Source organism: Triplophysa dalaica, chromosome 6 (genome assembly GCF_015846415.1).
Source record: "Triplophysa dalaica isolate WHDGS20190420 chromosome 6, ASM1584641v1, whole genome shotgun sequence".
Lineage (NCBI taxonomy): Eukaryota > Metazoa > Chordata > Actinopteri > Cypriniformes > Nemacheilidae > Triplophysa > Triplophysa dalaica.
The window spans coordinates 13,499,232-13,513,468 of NC_079547.1; the positions used below are offsets into that span (position 1 = coordinate 13,499,232).

At 40.5% G+C, this 14,237-nt stretch overlaps 1 protein-coding gene across 5 annotated transcripts; it reads left to right on the forward strand.

The window, feature by feature from the left end:
* The first annotated feature begins 1,005 nt into the window (after nucleotides 1-1,005).
* Nucleotides 1,006-10,111, forward strand: ttll3 (tubulin tyrosine ligase-like family, member 3). Of its 5 annotated transcripts, none has more exons than XM_056749693.1 (13): nucleotides 1,006-1,152; nucleotides 1,562-1,614; nucleotides 1,704-1,807; nucleotides 1,943-2,108; nucleotides 2,392-2,441; nucleotides 2,550-2,713; nucleotides 2,845-2,879; nucleotides 3,147-3,257; nucleotides 3,329-3,521; nucleotides 6,502-6,650; nucleotides 6,790-7,033; nucleotides 7,125-7,560; nucleotides 7,737-10,111. In XM_056749693.1, exons 2-13 carry the CDS (start codon nucleotides 1,596-1,598, stop codon nucleotides 8,325-8,327), a joined length of 2,262 nt encoding a protein of 753 aa, XP_056605671.1. In that variant the 5' UTR covers nucleotides 1,006-1,152; nucleotides 1,562-1,595; the 3' UTR covers nucleotides 8,328-10,111. The 5 variants fall into 5 exon arrangements, with proteins under 5 accessions (XP_056605671.1, XP_056605668.1, XP_056605670.1 ...); XM_056749690.1 differs by having other exon boundaries at nucleotides 2,550-2,678; nucleotides 2,765-2,879; XM_056749692.1 differs by having other exon boundaries at nucleotides 1,006-1,143; nucleotides 2,550-2,678; nucleotides 2,765-2,879.
* The last annotated feature ends 4,126 nt before the right edge of the window (nucleotides 10,112-14,237 follow it).

Here is a 14,237-nt window from a genome sequence, read left to right on the forward strand (position 1 = left end):
ATGTCGACCAGCCAATCAGGGAGCTCGAAATGGGACTGTTGCTGAAGCTGTAACTCGATTGATGCGGTTCGGCGTCTATAGGAAAACTCCAGAAATATTTTAAAGAGATTCTACAGTTAATGTAACGTGAATATGCTATAAATTCTGTGAAGTCTGCATAGATTTCAGACACATGGAGTAATGGACTAGTAAACCATAGTTTTGATTGATGATCTTTTTTAGAGCAAATGTGCTGATTGTTGATTATAGAGCAATGTATAAAAATGCAAAGCATACATTCAAGAAGTTTTTATTTTTATTTAAAGTGATTGACTTCCGAAAAGTTCATTACCAATTCTGAATACATCTTTCACACTGGTCTTATTCATTTTCTCTTCAACCTTTTGAAGGGCATACATTGCCATCTAGTGGGATACGGCAAAATTGTGTAAAGACAATGTACATAGTCTTGTACAGTGTGACCTTTTAATGTCTTTTTATATGTATTTGACAAATATTTGATTGGATTTCAATCAAAAGATCTGCACATGTTAACGGAATATGCTTTAACATACTGAATTACAAGTGGTGTGCTCTGCGTTTTAGCAAAGCTAATGCATCATGCAGAGATTACATTTTTATTCTACTTTAACAAACAACTTAAAGCCACTGCTTGTGATTATATTTTAATGGGTATAAAGTATCCTCGGTTAACACTCGGTTAGGCCTATTATTGTGCTGCATGGGAAATCACTGTCAGAATAATGAGCTCAACCCCCATTGCACTATATTTAGCACTCATGTCCGTACTAATTATTAACCATACAGGTTTTTTTCCTAATGCAGCTGAGATCGTAATAAAAGTTGCTAATTAAATTGCCTACGTCCGGGAATACAAAAACTACTTATGTTTAGCAATTCAAAAAAACGTCTTCCGTCTCCAGCTGTAGCGTTGCGAGGTCTGTCTGGTTTACCGACAGGCGTCATCCGTTTCTAGGAGACTGTTGTTAGGGGTGATGTAAACACCAAGCTGGAGCAAGTGTGTGTGAAGTGCGCAGGTGCTGATTGAGCGTTCATCAGGAGCTCTGCGGGCTGTGTAACGGCGTCCTCATCATTTTCAACAGAAGGTTTGTTGTGCAGGTGCCATAACAAGAGACGACCGTGGTAATCCAGGTGATTTTTATCACAGAATTTCTTCTGTTCATTTGTGTCACAAGCGGATCTGTGTAGTTTATACATGTTATTGTTTAATTAGGCTATAACTCTTATAATGTCATTTGAATATGTAAACCATTAAAATAAGAGTTTAATATAGTCTTGGTAATTGTTTTAGCCCCTGTAGACTATGACTGTTCTCAGTTAGGAAGGAATGTACAGAGACTGTTTGTGAGCTGTCTCCAGGCGATGGCAAATTATAGTGTTTTACTATGCATTGTGTGCGCGTTTCATTTTATCCGGAAACAGCTTTTACCTATCCCATTGTTAGTGTATGTGTGTGTGGGGGGGGGGGGGGGGGTTGAAGGGTGACAGAGTGTATGAAAATGGCAGGAAAGGTAATTTTATTCATTCTTTTGACCTTTAGGTGAGAAATGATGTGAGTCTAAAAATATTGGAGCATGCAGCAACACATATCGGGTACCCCTATGTCTACCTATTTAAATGTTGCTAATGTCCTCTGTTGTTTACCAATAGAAACAATAACTAACGTGATATGTGTTTTTCAGTGTCCTCCTTGGAGGGAAGAGTTCGCTGTAGTTATATAAATCTGCCTCTGATTAATGGTGATAGACTGAGGACAGCGAAGACTTTAGTGGACAAGGCAATAAAGGTCAGTTTTCTAAAACAAATGAATAGTAATGAAGATAACAGCACTGTTTAAAAGAACTCCATGGAAACTTGAGTCATTATTCTGCCGTTGACATGATAACAATGAACATTCTATTGATTGCTGATACTCCTGCAGGAAAAGAAAGTGTTCTCAATTCAAGGCCCATACCCTGTTATCCGCACTGCCTTACGTGCGAGAGGATGGGTAGAACGTCGACTACCCCGGCCCGCTTTTCCACAGCTTCGTCGGCATGGGGAACTGGAGACTGAGGCATATGAGGCTGACAGCAGTGATGGTGATGGTGAGAGTATCTGGAAGGACAGGACTGAGACCATTTACATCACCACTTAATGTGACTAGACAGATAAGACTTGCCTGTTACTGTACCTGTGAAGTATAGTGTGCCGAACGTTTTATAGTGGGAGCAAGCAATGTAACTGTTTAGTTAATGACCCTCTGTAATGTTAAACTTGATATGATGACAACCTGACACCGACACGTTTTCCAACACTTCTGTGCTGTAGATCACTATTTCAGTCACTGACTGCTGTCAAACAACCTTATCTGTTTATGTGCTTACTAAGGAGATGAAGGAGAGAAGAATGATGATGGAGATGACATGTATGACCTAATGGTAAGGTGTGAAATTATATTTTGATGATGGTTGCTATAGCAACTGCCTTATTGGAATCTTTTTTTAAGCACAGTTTATTAACATCAATTTCTTATTTTAAATCTACAGTCACGGCTGGTTCGCAATGAGCCCGCATATTTGTACTGGACAACAAAGAGGGATTCAATCGATTGTCGGTCTTTACGTAAAGATCAGATGACCAATCATTATGCAAAGGCGGGATCTTTTACCACCAAGGTTCATCATAACTCAACAAATAACACTTTACCAAAGTAAAATATAGTTCTGCTGTTTGTTAATTGTGTAATGTTTCTTTTCATCAGGTTGGCTTGTGTATGAGTTTAAGAAATCTGCAGTGGTTTGACACAGCTGACCCTGATACTTTTTTCCCACGCTGCTATAGACTGGGAGCGGAGGATGAGAAACAAGCTTTTATTGGTCAGTACTTTTAGTCTAGAAGATCTGTCCCTGCCTTTATTAATCTTCTTGCTTGGTCATCTGGTTTCTTGTGATTTAACAGATGCTTCTTTTTTCTAAAGTGATTTATACTACACCAATAGCATTGGAGCAATCTAAGGTTAAGTGTTTGCTTTAAGGGACCATTTTTATTTATGACCGCTGTACCTCTTCAGGTTATAGGTAACCCTACCATTAGATTGATCCTGGAAGAATGAGAAATGTTTATGCTTTAATTTTGATTTACAGAGGACTTTAGACGAACTGCATGTACAAGTCTGCTGCTTTATGTTGTGGAGAGATATGGAGGCGATTTGGAGTGGTTGAGAACAGGAGAGATGCACAATGCTACTTTTCCTGGTATGACAGATTTTTACATATACACACTACCAAAAGTCACACATATTATAACTGGTTTTCCTCCTTTGTAGGTGTAAGCAAGCCACGTAAGAAGCACACTAATCAGAGGGTGGGAGTTTCGTTGATCGACAATGCACTGCATGTATGTCAGGAATATTTGAACAGTTTAGAACACTGCGACATAGACGTCACTTTGCAAACTGTACCTTACCTCTCAGAGGAACAGTGGAAGGTGTTTCTTCAAAATTACTATTTGATTATTCAGTGAGTATTTTTATGTTTATACTAAATATCTTGATTGTTAAAGTTATCAAAACTTATGCTGCAATATTTCATTAAAAAATAGGCATTGTAATATTTTATTTCACTGGGACTTAAGCATTTTTTTGGGTCTATGTTTTCATTGCAAAGTTTTCCATAGTCAGATATGTGAATTGTCATATCTTAATTGGTCCATAGATATTCCTCATAAATGGGCACGTGAATAAAAATGGAACAACTATGTACCCCTCATACAAGTCATTGATGGGTTTGGGTGATGAGTGTTTGGCTTAAACCCTGTAAGTCAAACCAAAGGTGTTGAGCTCTGTTCAGGTCTGGGTTTTATGCAGACCAGTCAGGTTCTTCCTCACTGACTGACTGAATCAATCACTTCTTTTTGATACTTGCCTTATACACCGGGGTATTGTCATGGAATAGGAAAGAGTCTGCCCAAAGTGTTGCTATAAATTGTCTAGAAAATCATTATAAGCCCTGGGCCAAACCAAACCTAAGGCATTCAAATAAATCAATCAGTAGACTACAGTTAACCCCCATCACACAGACAGTGACAGCTGACTGACCCCTGAATCTACAAACATATTAGCCAATAGGGAGGGATCCCATCTAGGAATGCTAAATGGTTAAGAAATCAGGAGGTTTAACTCAGAACTGAATTCCTTTGTTAATCTGAACCCTCCAGCAAATTGGCTCTCAGTCCTAGTGCCCTAATAAAGATTGAGTGGAAAAGATAAATTAGATCCCAAACACCAGAATAAGAACACCCTCCATAGAATAGGAGAAGGTATGAAACCTTTCATACCTTGGTTAGGTATGAAACCTTAGTTTCCTGATGGAGGGAACGAGACGTTGTATCGAACTGACAGAATGGTTTTTGAACTTGAGAACCTTTCATCGCTGATTGTACTTTTAAAAGACCTATGAACTTGGAGAATGGCATGGCATGATCATTCATGCATCTTTTGGGCTATCCGACAGACTTATCTGCCACAAGTGTGTGATGTTCAGCGATGGCAGCGACATAGACCCTGAGAGTGGAGGGAGAGAGATTGCTCTCTAACCTTTCCTGAAGGATCGATAGCACGACACAGGTCACACAATTCTGTGGGTCTTCCTATGAGAAGAACACCAAGACGAGAAGAAGCTCCACTTGTGTACAGTCGCCTAGAGGCTGGGGCTCTTGCCTGAGGGATCATGCTAACGACTGCAGAAGGCTGGTCACTCAGGATCTACTCGTCCAGTCCGGGAGCCAGACGTGGAGGTTCCAGAGGTCTTGTCTCAGGTGCCAGACCGTGCCCTTCCCCTGAGAAAGAAGATCCTTCATCAGAGGAATCGGCCAGGGGGGAGTTGTTGTCAGAAGCGATTGCCCTGAGAACAGAGTCTGGTTGGGCCAACAGGGCGCAACTAACAGAACTTGGTGCTACTCTTCCCTGACAGGTCCTGTGCAAGAAGGCTCACTGGGGGGACTGCTTCTGCCAGTCCCACGGCCAGCTATGCGCAAAGGCATCCATGCCGAAGGGGGCTTTGGTCAGGGAGTACCAAAGCAGGCAATGGGAGTAGTCCGGGGAGGCAAACAGGACCACCTGCGCCTGCGTCACCTGCCAAGAGAGCGCATCGGTAGTCCGGTTGAGGTTGCCTGGGATATGAGTGGCCCGCAGGGATTACACCAGCTGCTAATGCTTGCCCTGAATGAGAGAAATGCCTCTTCAGAGCAAGCAAACCATCCAGAAACTCCAGGCAATTGATATGCCACTGCAGGTGGAGGCCCATCCAACTGCATGCCCATTGCACACAGCAACCCAGCTGAGTAGGGAGGCATCTGTCATCACCACAACGCGCCTCGAGACCTGCCCGATTGGGACTCCAGCCCGAAGAAAGGACACTTCTGTCCAAGGGGCTAGGGTGCGACGGCAGCGAGACGTGATGGGAATACGTTTCGTACTGGTGTGCCACGCTCTCCAGGGAACTCGACTCTGAAGCCAGTGCTGAAGCCCTCTCATATCGTATTCTTCGAGAATGCCATATGCTCCAGGAGCATCTGAAAAACTTTCAGTGGGACCACCGACTGCTGCCTGATGAGGGTCAGACAGCGCAGCATTGACTGGGTGTGCTTGCTGGTAAGGGGCACTGTCATGGTAACAGTCTAGCTCCTTACTGAGATAATAGGTGCTCTGCGCAGGGGAGAGCTTGCTCTTGTCCCAGTTGACCTGTAGGCCGAGATGCCGGAGCACAAGGTCCCTGTGCGTACACAACAGATCTTGCGAGTGAGCCAAGATGAGGCAGTCGTTGAGCTAGTTGAGAATACACATGCCCTGCTCCCTGAGGGGAGCGAGGGCTGCCTTTGCGACCTTGGTAAAGGCACGGGGAGACAGGGCCAAAACGAAGGGTTGGACCTTGTACTGGTATGCTCGACCCTCAAAGGCAAATGGAGGAAACGATCTGTGCCACGGGATAATGGAGACATGAAGTACGCCTTCTTCGGGCCGATAGCCACAAACCAATCCTGATGTAAGACAGATGTCAGGGTACTTTTCCGCAACAACATTCTGAACGGGAGCCTGTGAAGAGTCTTGTTCTGTGTGCGCTGGTCCAGGGTTGGGCACAGCCACCCATCTCTCTTAGGGACGATGAAGTAGGGGCTGCTTCACCGAAGACACCTCGGGCAGAGGGACAGGCTAGATAGCTCCCTTCGCAGAAGAGTGGAGACCACGGCCGAAGCACGGGAGGATTCTCACCTTGCACAAAGGTGAACAGAATGCCCCGAAACTTTGGCAGGCGCCTGCAAACTGGATTGCGTAGCCGAGACGGATTGTCCTTACTAGCCAAATTCATTGGCCTTTTAAAATTACAATCAGAGATGATAGGTTCTCAAGTTCAAACCCCATATTGTTGGTTCGACACAATGTCGAGAGACCAACAGAAGTAGAACTAAATTTCATAATTGCATTACATGTCTTTCTTTTAGTGAAGGAGTGAAGATAGAGGTGAGTGAAGCATACGTGGAGCATTGTAAATGTATGCTGGTACACATGCGTCGAGTTTGCCCTCAGTTGGAGACTGATGGACTTTGCAACATCTGGATCATTAAACCTGGGGCCAAGTCACGGGGCCGAGGTATATTCTAAAGTGCACTGTTGTTTATGTCTCAAGTCTGTAATATCTGGATAAAGCTATTCATTAATAATCCCAATCGATCATCTACAAAACTGTTTCACTAACTCAGAAATATTTTCTTTGCATATGGTACTTGTAGGTATAATGTGCATGAAGAAACTGGATGAGATATTGAGTTTAGTAGATGGAGACCTTGCCCTTATTAAGGACAGTAAGTGGGTGGTGCAGAAGTACTTGGAATGGCCTCTGCTTGTGCATGGCACTAAGTTTGATATAAGGCAGTGGTTCCTGGTCACAGACTGGAACCCTCTCACAGTGTGGTTCTACCGCGAATGCTACCTCCGTTTTTCTACCCAACCCTACTCCACTCATACATTAGACAGGTAAGAAATCAACAACAAACATTTAGAAGAATTTCTTCGGCGTCAGTTGCCTTGGAATGCTAAGATCTTTTCTATTTTTCTGTACCCTCAGCTCTGTCCATCTCTGTAACAACTCCATCCAGAAGCATTTTCAGCCAAGCCCAGATCGTGACCCTTCTCTGCCTGAAGAGTGCATGTGGTCCTGTTCTCAGTTCCACTCCTGGTTGGCTGCTTCAGGTCGTGGTTATCTGTGGGAAGGGGTGGTGGTACCAGGCATGCAGAAGGCCGTGATCCAAACACTGTTGACTGCACAGGACAGTGTGGAACCTCGAAAGGCCAGTTTTGAGCTCTACGGTGCAGACTTCATGCTAGGACATGATCTACGACCTTGGTTGTTGGAGATCAATGCCAGCCCTACTATGGCTCCCTCCACAAAGGTCACAGCTCGACTCTGTCCCGCCGTACTGGAAGACACGTTGCGCGTTGTGCTGGACCGGCGCTGTGACCGCAACACTCACACTGGTGGCTTCCAACTTATATACAAACAAGTACTGTACACACATTGTATAGTATATATTGCAGTTATATAAACATTTGGCAAGCAGTTGTTTACTGTAACAAAGAGAGTATTTCTGCTTTAATAAAAATTACTTATGCTCATATTGTCAATACTGTAACCTGTTAATAATACATCTGCTATGTACTTAATATCTAATTTCTGCAGGCCGCCGTAGAGGTTCCTCAATATGTGGGAGTGAATCTTCTAGTAGAGGGAACTCCAATCAGACGTCCCCGTGCTGCTGTTTACAAACCTCTCATCCAGTCTCAACCTGAACCACTGTCAAAATCCACCAGTCTCTACAGGTCTTCTTTGACAGCCAGCCAATTCTCTTCTGGCAAAGAGAATAAATCAGAAGTTCCGAAGAAGGCTTGGCCTATCCACTCTTCCCGCAATGCCATATTGCAGCATTCCTTGACCTATCGCCCTAAACTGAGAAAACGCCCCCACAGACTGGTCTTACCCTCCTCTTGCTGTGTTTTTCCCAACCCTCCAGAACTTCACCCTCAAAAACTATCATACACACATGTGCAGCCCGATCACGGCAGCAATCTTCCTTCCCTCTTCTGTCCAAACACCTCACTGGATATAATAAGCTTTCGACCGGAACAAGAAAACACCCCCAGTCGATACAAACTTGACACACACCCTGTTATTACATCTTATCCAGTCTTGCGTATGCAGCAATACATTTTACGAAACCATAAGCGGGGCACGGGAACTTTTAAAGAGAAAGAAGGACCAAAGTCTTCCTGAGGACCTTTTGAAGAACATTAAACTGCGGAATGGATTTTGAGATTATGTCAATGTTAAGCAAAACTAAAATGCACTTATAAAAGCATTGCCAATAAGACAATTTTGGTTAACTACGATGCAAGGATCAAATGATGCATAGAATTTTGTGAGTGATGAGTGTTGAATTATGCAAAACATTGTGAAACTAATGTACTGTGCTCTACAGATGGGGATTCTTATTTAGATGCTGCAGGGTAGATGTTGTTATTAACATCCCCAAGAGTTCTTCAGTTGTGGGTTGATGAAGCACTCTCCAGACACTTTTTACTCATGTGCACATCATTTTTTCTTTAAAGTAGCATTTGGCTGTTTTAAAACCAAATTCACAACTCTGCTATATGGGTTTCATTCAGTGTGGTAATTTTGTATAATACTGATATGGAACTCATTTAAGTGGTGCTACTGTATGCTGGATAATTTTCATGGGAACTAGTGTTTATGGACCTGTGGTATGATACATAATGGTGCTAAGTTTTGTATGCTCAAAAAACAATCAGAATGTTTAATGTTAATAATGATAATGTTACTGATTGAAGACACCAGAAACATAAGGGAATGAGATTTGTAGTAATATATAAATTAGCCGTTTTTTTACAGTCCATAATTTAGGTTGTGAGAGGTTAACAAATTTATTTAAACAAAGAACACTACAAAATGGCAAAACAAAAACCGACGAGGGGAAAACAAGACAGGATAAACAAGAATTCTAAGGACACTGAATAACTTAGACTGGATACAAAAAACAAACACTTGATAAGACACTGAACTGACACTTACTAGACAATGATCAGGTATCACAAACAAAACAGCATGAAGACAAGGTATCACAAACAGCATGAAGACATGGTATCACAAACAGCATGAAGACAAGGTATCACAAACAGCATGAAGACAAGGTATCACAAACAGCATGAAGACAAGGTATCACAAACAGCATGAAGACAAGGTATCACAAACAGCATGAAGACAAGGTATCACAAACAGCATGAAGACAAGGTATCACAAACAGCATGAAGACAAGGCATCACAAACAGCATGAAGACAAGGTATCACAAACAGCATGAAGACAAGGTATCACAAACAGCATGAAGACAAGGTATCACAAACAGCATGAAGACAAGGTATCACAAACAGCATGAAGACAAGGTATCACAAACAGCATGAAGACAAGTTACAGCTTACAACGAGGTAAGGCAAGCAGCATACACAATGAACCAGCACAGGCCAATGAACACGAGGATGTTTTAAAGGGAGAGGAACCAAGAGGGAACAGGTGCAGGGGATAAACAATCAAGGAAAGCTAATTAACACAAACTAGGAAACAGGAGGGTAGGAACGATGACGCGACTTGGGGAGAGTATGGAAGGCCACAAGGTCAAAAACATCTCTCCCCACATGAAACAAAGGATTCTGTATGATTCCACCTCTAAACCAAGAAATACCTGACAAGGAGAGTTGAAACCATGACAATATTGCATAGATAAATAATTTAATGTTGATTTAAAGTTAACTTGGATACATTAAATCAATTTCCATCTGGGAGAGAAGCAACTGGTTCCAAATGCCGTTAGATCCATACATTCAGGACTCGATTTGAGGGTGGATGCCAACAGCGGCAAGGTAATGTCCTGGCTTTTGTAGAAATTAGTAACTTGGTATTAGTACCTATTGTATTATTGCTTCTGTATGACATATCGTTGTATTGCTCCATGAACTCTCTGTAAATCTTTGGATAAAAGTGTGTGCTAACTGAATAAATGTAAATGTAAAATGACGCAAGGGGATGGCTTCCCCCTTGTTGATGACACATAACATATACATCTCTTCTGCAAAACCAACCTTCCCCCCTTACCATTCCATTTATAATTATTATAATATACATTTTATAACAAAAAAGTCTGCAAATAATAAACTATTTGAGCACCCCAGCCCCTTGTATTGTTTTTTTACAATTCAACCACTTCATACACTGTATTCCGTTGTTTGGTATACAGTATATGCAATGCAGGGAATAATTAAATATAATTAGATAATTGATCATATCATTTATGATAGCTTTACCATAATATATATATATATAACATTTGTGATGCAGCATGCTATACTGTAATACAATAAATACTTTTTTGAGATGGCGTTAGCAAACCTGTGCTTATGTTACAACAGTATTTTTTTGCATAATTTGTTAACTGATTAGCCACTGTAATTAAGCACTTGAACTGAAAACGTTATTTATGTAATATAGGCCTACAGTATATGCATATTTTTTTATAAAGTCGCACTGATTTATCCATTTAGTTTTTACTCCACACTAACGAACACTAAGACATTTGGATTCAAGGAGCGTTCCTCAAGCCAAACTATTCTGCAATCTGTGAAATGCACAAACACAAGCAGATTGTGACATGCATGTTATGACAGTTAACTGTTAGAATAGATATGTTTGAATGTGATAAATGGGATTGTGAATGCCTATTTATTAATGTCTGTAGTAGTTGTAAGCTTTAGATTTATACGTGCATGCAACATGATTGCTGGGGGGTTGATTTAATGGTCAAGTGGAACCATTTTACTGACAGCTAGCTAGACATTATTGTACTGAACCTAGTTAATCTTAATCTTTCACATGAACACAATAAATATTGTGAAATACTCTAAATGCAAATTTCCTAAATGTGTTGGCAACCCTCTTTTTCATTCAGTTTTTCTATGTCTCTTCTTTTTTGTAAGGTCTGTATTTGAGTTTGTTATGAATATACACTATAGACAAAAGGACCGCGAAAGGCCTTTCTAATAAACATTATACTCCAGTAATTCCAATAAAAATAAATATTAATTCTACACCAATACCACAATAAAGAATGTTCCATCTTTGTTGCATCAGTTTGGGGCTCTCCTTTTCTGAAATGACTGTACCCCTGTGGACAAGTCAGTGATGGGATTGGATGATGATTTTAGTCTGCAAGTCATATATGTTCAGCTAGGTTCAGGTCTGGGCTTTATGCAGACCAATCACGTTCTTCCACACTATACTGCATCAATAATTTTTATTTGAACCTTTACCCCGTACAAAATATACAATTTTGTACATTTTTGGGTAGATTATTGTACCCTAAGGTCCTTAAAGTACAGTTAAGTGTTAAAGAAACAAAACACTGGTACCTGGTACCTCAAAAACCCTCTCTCTCCCACACATGTTGTGCATCTGTGCGCTTGGATCTCTCTGTAACCTATAGTGTGACTAATATCCCCCAGCCATGTATATAAATAAACTTCATGCTACCCTATGTGTATATAGTGTGTCCCATAAAAATACTTTCGTCATAAATGGGCTACATTGGGGCTACATTCAAGTGCATACATATATGCTTTCCTGTAGCTAAACGTTCAACACTAGCAAGTAGCAACAGCACAGGTTTGATTTCCTGTTAACAAGAAAAAAAATGATAACATCTTGAAAGCTCTATTCAGTTTACATAAATGTGTCCGTAAATAGTTCAACTACTTCAGTAAAAGGTAATGGTTTAGTAAATTACACAGTACATTTATCTCCCTTGAGATCTTAGCATTTTTAACATCCTATTTTGAATGTTTTTTGTACCACGGACGGCGGTACGTTGGAAATCTAGGGTTAACAAGTAATCACACTGCCATAAAAATAAGGGTGTGTGTATGTACGTTTTAACACAAAACTACCTGAATGTGGTGTCTGCCTTGTGTCTTTGTCTATCCGCCTTGTTGGTGATTGATAAGGCAATTCAAGTAAGCGGCAAATGTCATCTCTTCACTTCCACAAGGATCTGACAACAGTTTTTTATAATTCCAGCGCTGGAAGTGCTGGGTATAGAAAGGGCTGGAATGCCGGGTCAATGACCTATATGGGCAGTAAGCTAAAACAGTGAGAGAAAGGCAAATGCGTTGAAAGCACTCTGTGCAAGTGTAAAAAAACAGCAAGTAAACAATTTAATACCACCTGCCCAATAAAAATGACAACCTATTCGCCAAGCAGTTTTGGTTATTTTACGTGGTTACCATGTTGCTTGTCATGTTCAGGCAATAATGGTATCATTTCAGCCATTGGTTTATATCATATTTTAGTTGCATAATATATATTTTTAATCGTTTTAACGTGACAAAATATGTGATTGAAAGTTTGAGTCAATGATTTATAGGATTTTAAATTGACAAATGCTTTGCTTATTGAACGAATGCCAAAATGAAAGCAAACAAATTGAGTTATTTTATCTCATATGGGAAGCAGTGCTGCGGCATCATCCTTTTGACTTAGGAACGCTCAGTGATTTATCAACTCTTTGACATTTCACCATCTGCCCTGTAACCACATCAAAAAATATGCAAGCACTTATGCGTATGCATGTACGACATGTGTGGGTTGTGTGTATCAGCATGAGTTTGTTCACTGTTCTGTCACATGTACAAACATAACCTTTTTGTTTGTTTCTCTAGTTAAATATTGTCTTGTCAGGAAATTTAGGCACTGTATGGTTCTATGAACTCATTTTGTTCATTGATATAGAGTATAGCCATTTAATGGTTCCTAATGGCTTAGGAGTCAATCTGGAAAATATATGGTGGGTCAGTTTACCTGAGTGAAAGTGATGGGTGATAATGAGAATGCAGAATGCCTTAAACATGTTTTGACTGCTTAAACCTCAGGCTGTCAACACGGAAGAGTCTTCATACACCTGGTAGTGTATTTAGTTCACTATTTTCCCAGGGCAAGAAGATACTACAATTTTGAGTAGAGATACATAGAGTTCATCAATAATGTTGTGTTGAGATCAAACTGAGGCATGGCAGGAGAGCATGATTGCACATGTTCACCAAGTTAAACACAAGTTTTAGGGACATTTTTAAGCATCAGGAGATGTTCAAAATGTACTGGGTAGGGAAAATGCAATAATGGACCCTCCCTTAGTCTTGCATTGGAGTTCGCTTCTATTTCTAATACCAGCGTAAGGAATTTGTGTGTGCTTGTTTGAGTGTTGGTGCCTTCCCAAAGTAATTTTCTTACATACACTGACAAACACTATAGTATTATAGTGGGTATTTTTAAAATAATCTTAAATGATTCCTTTGGTTAAAAGATCCACATATGTCTTGGCTAAAATCAAATAAGATGTGTATGACTATTAATGAGATTTCATTCACATTCAACCCTGATTAATACATCTGTCGAGAGTTATTACCCAAAATTAAACCATGCCATGTCCACCTCCATACAGTTCAATACTACCATCATGCAAATCTTGTAAAAATAACAAATCATTTTTAATCATTTTTATTTTTCATCACTAATGATGATTCAGTATAACCAATTAGCTCTAATGTAAAACTCTTGAAGCAAGGGTAAAAAGCTGGGAAACCAAGTAGAAAACTTATTTTGGTTATCATTGATCATTTAAAACAAGTCAACATTAAACCACACATATGCTTCAAGCTAAATTAATTTCAACTGATGAGAATATTTCCCTTGTCCTGAGCCAGCAACTGAACACCACAATATCACCCTGTCCACACTGTGACCTTTGATCCTGTGCAAGTCTTAGCGTTAGGCTAGAGAAAATGTGATGATGATTTCATTTTGTCTTTTAACAATATAAACCCCAAAATAAGCCCAAATGCACACACCTAAATTACTTTAACAAAAGTTTGATGAAGAGAGGGAAAACACGTGACCTTTAAGATAGAAAGATAGACGCCCTTTGGGCTTGGATTCCAGATGAGTGTGGACAGATGCTTGGGTGTGTCACTGAGAAAGAGAGAGAGAGAGAGGCCCACCTGACCTAAAAATATAGCTAAATAAAATAGTAATTCTGTTCATAAATTTCACCCTTTTTACCTTGATAT